This window comes from Podarcis bocagei, assembly GCF_964188305.1.
Source record: "Podarcis bocagei genome assembly, chromosome: 18".
Taxonomy (NCBI): domain Eukaryota; kingdom Metazoa; phylum Chordata; class Lepidosauria; order Squamata; family Lacertidae; genus Podarcis; species Podarcis bocagei.
Window position 1 is genome coordinate 9741768 of NC_138144.1, and position 13621 is coordinate 9755388.

Genomic DNA, 13621 nt, shown 5'->3' on the forward strand with positions numbered 1-13621 from the left:
GATGCGTGCTTTCTGTCCCAAACTGTTGCAGACCCCCCAGCAAAAGTCAAACAAATGGGAGGAACCTGGTACGCCTCGTTTCTTCTGCTCCCTGGTTTGTTCCATCTCTCTCCCTCCCTTTGTGGTTTCTGCCCGAAAATGGCTTCCGCTGACCAGCAAAACACAAGCAGGTGTGGAAGTGGGCACACTCTGGCAGTTTGGATATCTGAATCAGCCACTCGTGTATCAAGGTTTGGGTATAATTACTTAACTGAGATTTTGGATAACGGGCCTTTCCTGCTAGCGGGAGCTGTGCGTGTACAGTGGTGCCCCGCAAGACGAATGCCTCGCAAGAAGGAAAACTCGCTAGACGAAAGAGTTTTCCGTTTTGGAGGTGCTTCACAAAACGAATTTCCTATGGGCTTGCTTCGCAAGACGACAATGTCTTGCGAGTTCCTGCTGGTTTTTTCCCCTCCCCCCTTTTTTCTAAGCCGCTAAGCCGCTTATCAGCTGATCCGATCAGCAGATAAGCCGCTAAAACCCGCTAATCCGCTAATTCTTCAATGGGCTTGCTTCGCAAGACGAAAAAACCGCTAGACGAAGAGAATCACAGAACGGATTCTTTTCATCTTGCGAGGCACCACTGTATAACATGGGGAGGATGATTAGAATGACAGGTGAGAATGAAAAGGTGAGAGGCAAAACTCTGAAGCAGGTACGCAGAATGAGTGCAGTTGCACACGGGTAGAAATAGAATCTCAGCGTAATGTGATGGTCAAGTATAAATCCCAGTCTGATGATAGGCTTACAGTGAGGGTTGTCTTGGAAATTATGGTTGCACAGTGCATGCCAAATCATATATAAAGTGCCCTCAGGTTCTAGGCCTTGTTGAAATCTCAAATCGCGCATGATTTTCTCCATTACGGCTGCATTAATAATAATAATTTTATTATTTATATTCTGCCCATCTACTGGATTGCTCCAGCCACTCTGGGGGGCTCCCAACTAAGTATTAAAAACACAATAAAACATCAAGGATCAAAAACTTCCCTGATGTCTTTTAAAAGTCAGTTCTTTTATCCTCTTGACATCTGACGGGAGGGCGTTCCACAGGGTGGGCACCACCACCGAGAAGGCCCTCTACCTGGTTCCCTGTAACCTCGCTTCTTGATTGGGGTGGAGACGCTCCTTCAGGGCCGAGGCCGTTTAGGTCTTTAAAGGTCAGCACCGACACATTGAATTGTGCCTGGAAACGTACTGGGAGCCAATGTAGATCCTTTAGGACCGGAGTTGTGTGGTTCAAGTCACCAGTCTTGCTGCCGCATTCTGGATTAGTTGTAGTTTCCCAGTCACCTTCAAAGGTAGTCCCACATAGAGCGCATTGCAGTAGTCCAAGCGGGAGATAACCAGAGCATGCACCACTCTGGCGAGGCAGGGAGCAGGCCAGGAGGGTCTCAGATGGAGCCGCCCTGGACACAGAATTGACCTGCGCCTCCTTGGACAGCGGTGAGTCCAAAATGACTCCCAGGCTGCTCACCTGGTCCTTCCGGGGCACAGTTACCACTTTCAGGACCAGGGAGTCCCCCACACCAGCCCGCCCCCCAGAAACAACACTTCAATCCGTTAGCCGCCATCCATCCTCCAACCGCCTCCAGACACTCACACATTCCAGAATGAGCATCTGCTGCAAGATTTCGGGCTGTTTCCCCGTTGAGTTGCAATTGCCAGTCAAACTGCCCAGATCATTCTGTTGCGGCCACCGCAGCCGAGCTTTCAGGTGGCATTTGGCAATTAGCTTGCGTATCTGAGTTTCTAACGCTGTGATCCTGCCGCCTAGCTGAGCACCAGCAATGTTTGCAGACCCTGGCAGCGCCAGTCTGTTTCCCTGGGAGGATTCGTCCCGGGTGCCAGCTGGATAGTAGCCCCTCTCCACTGCTCTGCTGCTAAGGCTATATTTTCCGCTACATCCTCCCAAATGCCAGGGATTATCTCTCCTCCTTTATCCTCCGCCGCCCGCAGGCCAAGCCTCTCGTTCCGGCCACCCCCTGGCAGACAGACAGACAGATCTCCGCTCAACTGGAGCTCCCACCCTCTGATTTATTTATTTTTTGCTCCCGCATTCACTCCACCCAAGCCCAGATCCATAGCTGTCAACGCTTCCCTTTTTTAAAGGGAAATTCCCTTATTCCGAATAGGATTCCTCTCAAGAAAAGGGAAAAGTTGACAGCTATGCCCAGATCAGATTTCCTTTTCCGGGTCGTGTTCCTCAAAGACGTGGTATTTTGAATGTCGCACTCATCAGTTCCCCAACCCCGCAAAAACCCCAGCTTCTAGACTTGAAAGCAATCATAGAATCAAAGAATCGTAGCGTTGGAAGGGACCTCTGAGGGTCATCCAGTCCAACCCCCTGCAACGCAGGAATCAACAGCTCAAGCATCCGTGACAGAGGGTCACTGAAATATCTGTGGCCATGGGGTTGAGCAGGATTTTTCAAAAATCTGGTGTGCCTGGGCAGAGAGCAGCATTATTCTCTGCGCAAATTAAGTTTCTGCAAACTCAAAAAGTTTGTAGACCTTAAAGTAAGGCAGCCCACTGCGAATTGAGCTGAATTTTACAGAAAATGAGTTCTATTTGTTCGTGTCAGGAGGTGTCAGTGAACATATGCAAATTAAATTTATACAGAATCCAAAGTTTCTGGAGCTTTTAGACTTGAAGGCGTTCCACACAGTGAAGTAGCAGCCACTGTGGAATTGTGTAGGATTTTTCAGAAGGGTGTCTGTGTTTACAAGGAACACGGCTGTCTCTGCGTAAATTAAATTACTACAAAAGTTTTTAGATCTTAAGACTAAACGCACGTTACCCAGCAAAACATCCACAGGACTGAGCAGAGGAGTTGTAGTCGTTAATAATAATTTTTACTTACTTTTAACCATTTATTGAAGGTTTTTAACATATTGAGCACTAAAATCCTAACACGTTTATAAAAAGATAATGAGAAGCAATACTTCCAAATAGGAGAAGAATTAAGAAAGAGAGTGTGAGACTCTTAATCTCAAGTTGTGGGTTCGAGCCCCACGTTGGGTGAAAGATTCCTGCATCTCAGGGGGTTGGACTAGGTGACCCTTGGGGTCCCTTCCAAATCCACATTCTCTGATTCCAGGACCCGCTCTGCACCCAACCTGAGAGAACCATACTCTCCTGCCTCTCTTGGGCGTCCCTCCCACCTCCGCTGCCCCCTTCCTGTGTGTCCTCCGTAATTCAAAATAAAAGGAATCCCAATATAAAAGAATAAAAAAAATAGACACGATGCGATGTGATAATCTTTGTTGTCATTGTCCCATACAAAACAACAAAATTGAAAAATCTACATAAAACATTCAAAACCCAACAAGCCTGCTATCCCAACCTGGTTAGCCCCCTAAAAACTCTGATACCCCATTTTTAAATACAATATACTCCCTTAGAGACTACCTTACACTGCATTTAAAACCAAAATCGCATTTGGATAGAAACTGTTTCTCAGGCGGCTAGTCCTAGTCTTTGTAACCCTGTACCTTCTTCCAGAAGGCAGAAGCTGAAAGAGATCATTTCCGGGGTGCACACTATCCTGCGCTATCTCTGCAGCTTTCTTATGGCACCTGGAAGCGTAGATTTGATCCAAGGTGGGAAGAGTGCACCCAATTATTCTCTCCGCAGTCTTTACAACCCTGGAAAGCATTGTTTTTCCCCTGGCCGTGCAGCTCCCAAACCACACGCACAGACCATAAGTTAATACACTCTCCACAGTCCAATGGTAAAATATATATATTTTAGAAAGCATAGTTGCTTTCCCTGTGCAAAACAAACTTTATGCAAACGGACGGCATCATGCATGTTGCAAATACAGGCTATGACCCCTGTACTTTTAATTTCACTTCCCTTTTAATTTGCATACCTCCTTTCTATATTGCCCGGCCTATAGATTTGAGTTTCTAACAGTGCGGGCACCATATTTTTGTCCTATTTATTTATAAACACACACCCACACCCATTATTATTATTTTTTGAAAACCTGCTTTCTCCTCCTCCGGTGGTCGTTTCCAGGCTGTCTCCAAGGGCGGCCCCACGGGCAGAGCATTGCAGCAGTCCAGCTTGGAAGCGCCCAGGCGGCAAACAAGGTGGCCCCCTCCCAGCACTGCTGGACTACAGCTCCCACCGGGCAGTGCGGGAAATAGCAAAGGACAATGGGAGTTGTAGTCCACCACCACCACCAAAACCTCCATGCCGAGCGCCCGAAATCCGTTTTCCCCCAGGAAGGGGCAGAACTGGCGGGTGCCCCAGAATCCTTTGCAACACAGAGAGGTTCTGTGGCTGTTTTATGGGGCGGATTGGGATGGGCGAGCAGGCAAAGTTATTTTGCCCCGTGGGAATTTCTTTCCGGAGAAAGCGGGGGGCACATGTCATATTGCCGCTTGGCGGCAGTGATGAGCCCCAGCGCAAAAGCTTCCCTCCGCCGGACGCCCTTGAAATCGGACCCTCGAGGTCCGTATTCTTTCATTTCCTTTATTTTTATTTTTTAAATTAAATGCTTGGAACGCCTCTGGAACAGGAAAGGTCAGGAGGGATGCAAAGAGCTGATGCCCGGGAGCAGGTGCGAGAGAGGAGGGGGGAAGATTTGCACGTACGAAAGCCACAAGGACAAATTGTTTTGAGGGGGACAGCAGAGGAACGTTCGGCTGTTTCACCGTGACCTCATAGCATTCCTTGCCCTCTGCTTGGGAAGGGACAGGCTGCCAGCTTTCCGTGGGGCCAGCGGAGAATTGGAAATTTGTCCCCCACCCCTGAACACATTGAGAAGCATCTGTTGACCATGCAAAGCCTTCCGCTCTCTAGCAGAGGAGGCTAAGCGGAGCGTCTCTGTGTGAGTTGCTGTTCCTGAGCTGTTGCTCCTCTAATTAATTAATCAGTTTCGCTCCTTTAAAACGTGGATTTTTTTAAATTAAAAAATTGTAATTATGCAGTTCTTTTTGTAACCCTGAAAAACGATTTGTATACTTATTTATTGCATGGTATATCAATAATAAGGGACGCGGGTGGCGCTGTGGGTTAAACCACAGAGCCTAGGGCTTGCCAATCAGAAGGTCGGCGGTTCGAATCCCCGCGACTGAGTAAGCTCCCGTTGCTCGGTCCCAGCTCCTGCCAACCTAGCAGTTCGAAAGCACGTCAAAGTGCAAGTAGATAAATAGGTACCGCTCTGGCGGGAAGGTAAACGGCGTTTCCGTGCGCTGCTCTGGTTCACCAGAAGCGGCTCAGTCCTGCTGGCCACATGACCCGGAAGATGTACGCCAGCTCCCTTGGCCAGTAAAGCGAGATGAGCGCCGCAACCCCAGAGTCGGCCACGACTGGACCTAATGGTCAGGGGTCCCTTTACCTTTATATCAATAATAATAATAATAATAATAATAATAATAATAATAATAATAATAATAATAATAATATATTTATACCCCAGCCACTCTGGGCGGCTTCCAACAGAATATTAAAATACAATAATCTATTAAACATTCAAAGCTTCCCTAAAAGCTTCAATTGCCTAATAAGTATTTTCTTAATTTTACTTTATTTTTTAAGTGGCGTAAACTGCTTGGAGACTCCTTTTTGTTGCACTGTGCATATATTATCTTTTTTTAATCTTTAAAAATATGCCGTGCTGTCTATTCCTATGCTTTGCTTCATGTTTTGATTACTATGCTCAGTAAAATGTGTTTTTGATGTTTGTACACCACCCTGAGGTCTTTTGATGAAGAGTGGTATAGTAATAATAATAACAATAATATTGGATGATGATATTTTTTATACCCCACCCATCTGAATGTGTTGCCCCAGCCATTCTGGGCGGCTTCCAACATCTATAAAAACATAATAAAACATTGCAAAACTTCCCTATACAGGGCTGCTTTCAGATGTCTAAAGGTTGTATAGTTACTTTTCTCCTTGACATGAATCTCCTTTAATAACTTATTATAATTTATTTGATTTATATATCAACCTTTATATATATAACAAAATCCCAGGACGGTGTATATTAAAAACACTTACGATGGAATCATGATATATGTGTGTGTGTGTGTGTGTGTGTGTGCGCGCGCTATGTAAAAACCACAATGTGGGAAAAACTGTGAAGCCAGCCAATGCCTCTACGTAGCTCCATCCTTATTTCAGACATTGTGATATATCAGTATATCGGTCTATCGCAATGTTTAGCTGGTGATATATCGCAATGTTGAAAACCAGATATCACCCAGCCCTACCACTACCCCCCCCCCAGCTGTAACAGGCCATAGTTTAAGCAAAGGCCAAAAAGGACTGCTTTTGCTTGGCACCTGAAGACATGTAATGAAGGCTCCAGGCAAGCCTCTCTGGGGAGAGCATCCCACAGACAGGGAGCCACCACCAAAAAGGCCCCGCTTTTGTGTTGCCACCCTCTGAACCTCTTGGGGAGGGAGGACATGTGTGAGGGCCTGGGACTTGGGCTGGGACTCGGAGCCAGAGGAGTCTCAGTCCGCACCGGATCCTTTGCCTCAGGCATCATCTGAACCAAGTCTGGGGCCTGATCCTGAAGAGTCCCAGTCTGCACAGGTTCCCCTGCAACAAACCCCAGCTGGGCCGAGTCCGGGGCCTGAGCCTGCCCTGGCTCCAGATGCGGGGATGACCTCGTTGCCTTCAGCTGGGCCATCACTTACAGCTGCTCCACTACCAGTTGGGTCAGGGGAGGCTGAGGCGGCCCCTGGGTCTAGTCACCCACCGACGTCTCCCGAGCTGCAGAGACTCAGGTCTGAGAGAAGGAGAGACCTGAGTACTCGCAGGAGGAGGGCTCGCCTTCGGGCGAGACAGGGAGGTGAGTCACCAGGGGATCAGGACCGGCCGCTACCCCAACAAAGATAAAAGGCTGTCGGACCCTGCCCCAGGTTGCGGGAGCAACATTGCTGTATTCTAGATCCTGTACCTGTCCTTGCCTGGTTTCTTGCCTCATGTCTTGCCTTGTCATGTCTGCTGCTTGCCTTCTATCACTGTGCCATTGAGAGCGTGCTCACTTATGGCTTCTGTGTGTGGTACGGAAGCTGTACTACCCGGGACAGGATGGGGTTGTGCAGGGTTGTTAAGGCAGCAGAGAGCATTGATGGCTGCCCACTCTCCACCTTAGAGCAGATTTATGCCACAAGAGGCACTGGACATAGTAAAAGATCCATCGCATCCTGGTCACTGTCTCTTCGAGCTCTTGCCGTCGGGACGGAGATACAGGACGATGAAGACAAGAACGAGTCTTCTTAAGAACAGCTTCTTCTCCAGAGCGATCTCGGCCCTGAATGGGAAGCCCGGACTTTGAAAGTCATCTAATCTTCCTTGCTGTATTATACTGTATTGTTTAATTAGTGTTTTTATAGTTGTTTTGATTTTGTGTGGAGTGCCCTACCTGGGTGGATGGAGCAGCCAAGTAATTTCGTTGTCCCCAAGAGGGGGCAATGACAATAAAGATATTATTATTATTATTATTGTCCCTGTCGGACTGACTCCCAGCAGGACCTTCGGATTCTGGACCAGACCTGGACTGTGATTCTCGGGTTACCCCCGGACCCAGCACAACATGTTATTATCGTTCATGGGATTTAGATTGTGCTTTGCCTCCCCAACTGGGGCAAGCGGATACGCCGTATAAAAGCGAAAAACGCTCAAAACATTGCAAAAGCCGATTGCCACCTGCAAACATTCCAAAATCAGGTTGCAGTGAAAAGCCTTTTCCCCTCGGATGATCTTGGGGGTTTCCAGGAAGAGGCTTTCTTCCGCCACCAAATGCCTGGGTTAAACCGGAATGTTTTCAAATTCCCACGCTTCTTTTTCCTAAGTCTAGGGGTTGTTCTGCTGGGCTTTGCTCAGCTCTGTTTAAGGGATTTCACAGACGCCCGCCCGCCCCCCGCAAAATTGATGCTGCAAAATAGTTGCTCACTGCTGCTCACGGCTTGTGTTAAAATTGCCAAATAACTTAATCCCGCGTTTGCTTCTTTCCTCCTCCTGCCAAAACCATTTTCCTTTCATGCTGTGTACTTTTAGATTGTAAGCCCAAAAGGCAAGATCTGTTTCTCTCTCTCCTCTTTTAAGTGGTCTCTAATCTACTTTGGGAGCTTTCCTTGGTGGGAGGAAACTATTTAAATAACTGAATTGGGTGCACATTGGGCGAAGGAGAAGAATTTTGGTTTGGGGAAAAGCAATTATGGGTTGCAGGGCTGGCATACCAGTTCCTTAGATGCCCGTTTTGTTTGAAGACAACCAAATATTGTAAACTATTCCATGATGTCAAGAGTTTTTTCAGGCAGAACACTCAATGCGTCTGACGAGTTACTTTTAAGGCAATTATGCCACAGGGCAAATGAAACAGAGGTTATCAATCACACCCTTTACCTCTTGCAAGGATTATGTAATCTGAGGTGCGGAAGAAGAACAAGAAAAGAAAAACCTGGATATAATTAGGAAATTTTGAAGGCGATTGAATATGATGACGCTAATGTATTCTTGGTGCAGAATGTGAATAAATATGTCAACTGGATTTAGTAACTGGAAACCTTTTTTTTTAAAAAAAAGAATTAAGAATATCAGGAGAACGTGTTGCACTTTTTATGATCTTGAAAAGATTATTTCTATGAAAATACTTATACTTTCTTTTTCATAAAAAAGCAGTTTACAACAAAAATACAGTAAAAGCATACAAAAAACAAAAAACACAACGGTTAAAACATGCATCAGTTCCACCTAGAACACCATTTAACCATCGTGGAAAAGATGTATTCTTAACTGCCTACATAGGCCTGGCAGAATAGAAAGGTTTTCAGCAGGTGTTGAATCTCAAGTGGCAGAGAGTTCCGCAGGGCTGGGCTGATAACACTAAAAGCTCGGGTTCCTTGTTGTCAAATGAACCTCAACAACCCTGGGAATGATCCAACGACGCTCCTGCAGGTAGTCTCAGCGATCAAGCTTGGGCTACGAGGCTTCAGCCCTGAAAAGCTTTAATTTTCAACCACCTATCTTATTTTTGGAATGATGGTTAAGTGTCGATAAACATTATGATGAAAGATCTTTTCCCATAAACTTCCATGAGGTTATTTTTGGTGATGCTGCAAATTATGGGTTGTCCTGCTCATAAGTAGACCCATTGGACCAGAGTTGAGTCACACCCACCCAGTTTCAATGGATCTGCCCTGAGCAGGATTTAGTTGGGCACAACCCTTGCATGGTATGTTTTACTTATTGATAAGTCGTATATTTAAGTATCAATTCAATTAAATTTGCACATTTTTTAATAGGATGCCTCTGTGCAGATGATGGGCTAATTTTTCAACTGCCTTTAGGATCTGCCTTTGAAAATCTTCCTTCTTAGCTTATTTTCAAATGCATTTGAGAATAGCCACCACCTTCTGTGATTAGATGTGATTGCTGTATTTCAGGGGGTTAGACTAGATGACTCTGGGGTTCCCTTTCCAGTTCTACAATTCTGTGATTCAGTGACGAACAAATTATTAACTGTAGGATAATCCTGGCGTTCCTGGTTATTAAAAGCCAGCAAAAAATAAATAAAAGAAAAAAGGCCCGTTTCACGAATCGTTCACACTTGATAGACTGTGTACCAAACTTGGTTAAAAGTTGTACTAAATTATTAAAAGTTAATCATTATATCAGCTAATTTGTATGTAATTAGCAAGAGGTGCAATACAGGAATACGCAGCTGTCCCTGACAGGGATCGAACCTGCGACTTTGGCATTTATCAGCACCATGCTCTAAGCAACAGAGCTGCTCGCTAGGGCAAGAAACATAACACAACAAACAGAACAAATTCCAGCCCGCCAGATACTTTAGAATGCTGCTTTGAATTTTAATCTGTTTTGGGTTTTTTTGCCCATTTTAATTTCTTGAACGTTTCGAATTATTTTTGTTCGTTGTGTTTTATCGATGGTTTTATTGTTTTGTCTTCCTTCGTAAGCTGCTTGTTTGTGAAATACTGTATTTTTCCGTGTATAAGACTATATTTCTCCCCCCCCCCAATTTTTTAAGTTTAAAATTGTGGGTCGTATTATACACAGAATGTTGCAATTAATTATTGCTTAATTTTGGGCTCCAAAAATAGTGGGTGTCTTATACATGGAAAAAAATATGGTAATAATAATAATAAAACTTCCTCAGAACCGGAAGGGGAGAGGCACTCTGTACATGCACGGCAACACCCTTATCGTACAATAGGCTTTTCATTCCTTTAAAAGAGAGAGAGAGAGATAATGGTTCTACCATTAGTACCTGATGACCATGGTTTGGAAGAGAACACTTTTGATTTATTGGATGTGAAAAAAGTGGGGGAGGAGCGCAGTACAGTGGATGCTCAGGTTGCGAACATGATCCGTGCGGGATGCACGTTCGCAACCCGCAGAATTCGCAACCCACATCTGCACATGCACGGGTTGCGATTCGGTGCTTCTGCGCACGCGCAAAGTGTGATTCAGTGCTTTGGCACATGCGCAAAGTGCAATTTAGCACTTCTGCACATGCGCGACCGCCGAAACCTGGAAGTAACCCATTCCAGTACTTCCTGGTTTCGGCGGTCCGTAACCCAAAAAAACGCAACCTGAAGCGTCTGTAATCCGAGGTATGACTGTATTTGTGGACAGAATATTAAACAGTCATACCTCATGTTACGTTCTTTCAGGTTGCGTCCCGCGGTGACCCGGAAGTACTGGAAAGGGTTACTTCCGGGTTTCACTGCTCACTCATGCACAGAAGCACAAAATGACGTCACGCGCATGCGCAGAAGCGGCGAATTGCAACCCGTGTGCGCAGACGCGCTGCTGTCAGTTGCGCTCTTTCATGTTGCGAACGGGCCTCTGGAACGGATCTCATTCACAACCAGAGGTACCACTGTAATCACAACAGACAGTGATACTTAAATTGTAAATTCCCTTTTTAAAAAAGCATTCGCAAGTGGGCTTATACCATCTTTTGCAGACATCGGTCTCTCACAAAGAATAATGGAGTCAGAAGAGGGGACTCTAGAGTCATCTAGTCCAACCCTCTGAAATGCGGGAATTTTTTCACCCAAAAATTTCTGGGATTAACTGTCATGGAATTTTCTAGTGTGGAGATCCTAAATTAGGATTTGCGTGTGTGTGTGTAATTGTCTCTTTTTTTGACTAAATTCTTTTCTTCTTCTTTTTTAAAAAAACCTTTCTTATAGGGAAGAACCTCTATACGAACGAATATGTAGCGATCAAGTTGGTAAGTGATCTTCCGATAATAGGTTGGTTCTCTGGGTTTGTCTTGTTTTTAAACGGGTCTGTCTCTTCTTTCTCCCCATCATCTTTAGGGAGGGACCATTGTTTTTCAAAATATATTATTTATTTATTTATTTATTTATTTATTTATTATTATTATTATTATTATTATTATTATTATTATTATTATCTGGTTGGCCACTGTGAGAACGGGAAGCTGAACTAAATGAGCCACTGGCAGACTCTGATGTTGCGCCGGAAAATAAAGGGATTTTTGCAGCTCTCCATTCTCTCTTCCTCTCTCCAGGAACCCATCAAGTCCAGAGCTCCTCAGCTCCACCTGGAATACAGGTTCTACAAACAGCTGGGAAATGCAGGTGGGTAGCGGGCTGGCCGGTCTTGCACTCCTCACTCCCCAGAGGGGCTTCGGAAGAAGCCGTCATAAACGAAAATCTGCCCTGGTTCCCTTATGGTGGACACAAGAGCCCTTATAGAGTCCTTTGCAGGTTCTCCATCAGTCGGACAGAGAACAGAGGCCAACCAGAGAATATTGAGAAGCAAAGCAGCTCGTAAGCCTGGTCTTTATTGAACTATTGCAAGAGGGTGCCCCCTTCACACGCAGGAGAAGGAGGAGGACCCAGAACAAAGGTGTGCCCGCCCTTATATAGACATTTTAAATTGCCCGCCCTGGAGTCCAAGACCACCCCCAGATACATCATACATACATCACAGAAAGGGCGGTCTACAGCAGAAATCTGAGTGCATTGTTTACCACCTGTCTGGCAGGTTACCTGTTAATGCTCACTTGATTGGATACCCTGGGCAGCCTGGCCAGTCTTTTGTAATGACAAATACTTAGTTCCTGAGCCAGGTCATAGGCTCACCCTATTCATACACAGACATACCCTTAAGGCAGGATATGTGAAGGAAAAGACAACGGGGAGGCTTTTCCATTTTCCTTTGACCTTGCAGAGAACTCACCTGGTCAGTTTGGGAGTCAAAATGGTTTCAGGGCTGTTTTCCTGTGCTGCTTCAGACATATGGTTTATATATTTATGTACATGTTTGCTTGGTACATTTATGAACATTTGTTATATATATATAAAGGTAAAGGGACCCCTGACCATTAGGTCCAGTCGTGACCGACTCTGGGGTTGCGGTGCTCATCTCGCTTTATTGGCCGAGGGAGCCGGTGTACAGCTTCCGGGTCATGTGGCCAGCATGACTAAGCCGCTTGTGGCGAACCAGAGCAGCACATGGAAATGCCGTTTACCTTTCCGCCGGAGTGGTACCTATTTATCTACTTCACTTTGAGGTGCTTTCGAACTGCTAGGTGGGCAGGAGCAGGGACCGAGCGACGGGAGCTCACCCCGTCGCGGTGATTCGAACCACCAGCCTTCTGATTGGCAAGTCCTAGGCTCTGTGGATTAACCCAAAGCGCCACCCGCATCCCTTGTTTTATATGGAACACTCTTGTCCCAAGAGACTAGGGCCCTGCGGGACTTGACATCTTTCTGCAGGGCCTGCAAGACAGAGCTGTTCCACCAGGCCTTTGGCCAGGGCACAGCCTGACTCCCTCCCTCGGCAATCTTCGCGGAGCTCTGGCCCAATGGTTGCCAGTGGCTTGAATTAATTAATTTTATAATGAATGATTTTAGAGTGTTGTTTGTGCTGTACTTTTGTACTGTTTTATTGTTGTTAGCCGCCCTGAGCCCAGCTTCGGCTGGGGAGGGCGGGATATAAATAAAATTTATTATTATTATTTATATATATATATATTGCAACACAGCCTCCGGAACAGCTGTAAAGATTTGAGACAGGTGTTTTCAGGGTGACCCTGGAGAAGATCGAAACTAAAAGACGATGGGGTTACTTCCCCGCCCCCCCCCCAGTGTTGATTTTTTGACGTAAGCTGTGCTGCCACCTTGCTCTTTTTCTCAGCCTTCACCTTCCCCGTCCGCAGGACGGGCGACAGTCGGGCTGGCCTACCTTCCAAGGCATTTATTAAGCGTTAATAATATTGACAGTCTCTCTGCTGCTCTTCTTCTTCCTGTCGACGCCAGGCAGGGACGTTCCCTGAATTCAGTTCCTCCCGAAAATACGTTTGCTTAGGCAAGTCAACCCAGACCCATGTCAGACGTTGACATGTTTCAATCTCTCGTTAATTCTGCTGCTAATTTTAATGATCTCTTAAAGCTCAAAGCCTACTTTTTACTCCCTTTCTGTCGATAATCTTATTGCTCCTTACGAAACTGCTCAGGTTTTGTTACAGCCAGCGGTGGGTGAATACTGTTAGGTAGAAGATGTAAGTAAAAATGAAAGAAGTCAATACAAATAAAAGAAGTCAATAAAA

General features: G+C 45.7%; 1 protein-coding gene across 2 annotated transcripts in view; it reads left to right on the top strand.

Annotated features, from left to right (window-relative positions):
- Nucleotides 1-13621, top strand: part of CSNK1G2 (casein kinase 1 gamma 2) — a 56014-nt gene that overhangs the window by 22136 nt on the left and 20257 nt on the right. For both annotated transcript variants that reach the window (XM_081177882.1, XM_081177883.1), the window contains exons 3-4: nucleotides 11232-11272; nucleotides 11576-11645. In XM_081177882.1, coding sequence (XP_081034008.1) covers nucleotides 11232-11272; nucleotides 11576-11645 — 111 coding nt within the window. The remainder of the gene's footprint in view (nucleotides 1-11231; nucleotides 11273-11575; nucleotides 11646-13621) is intronic.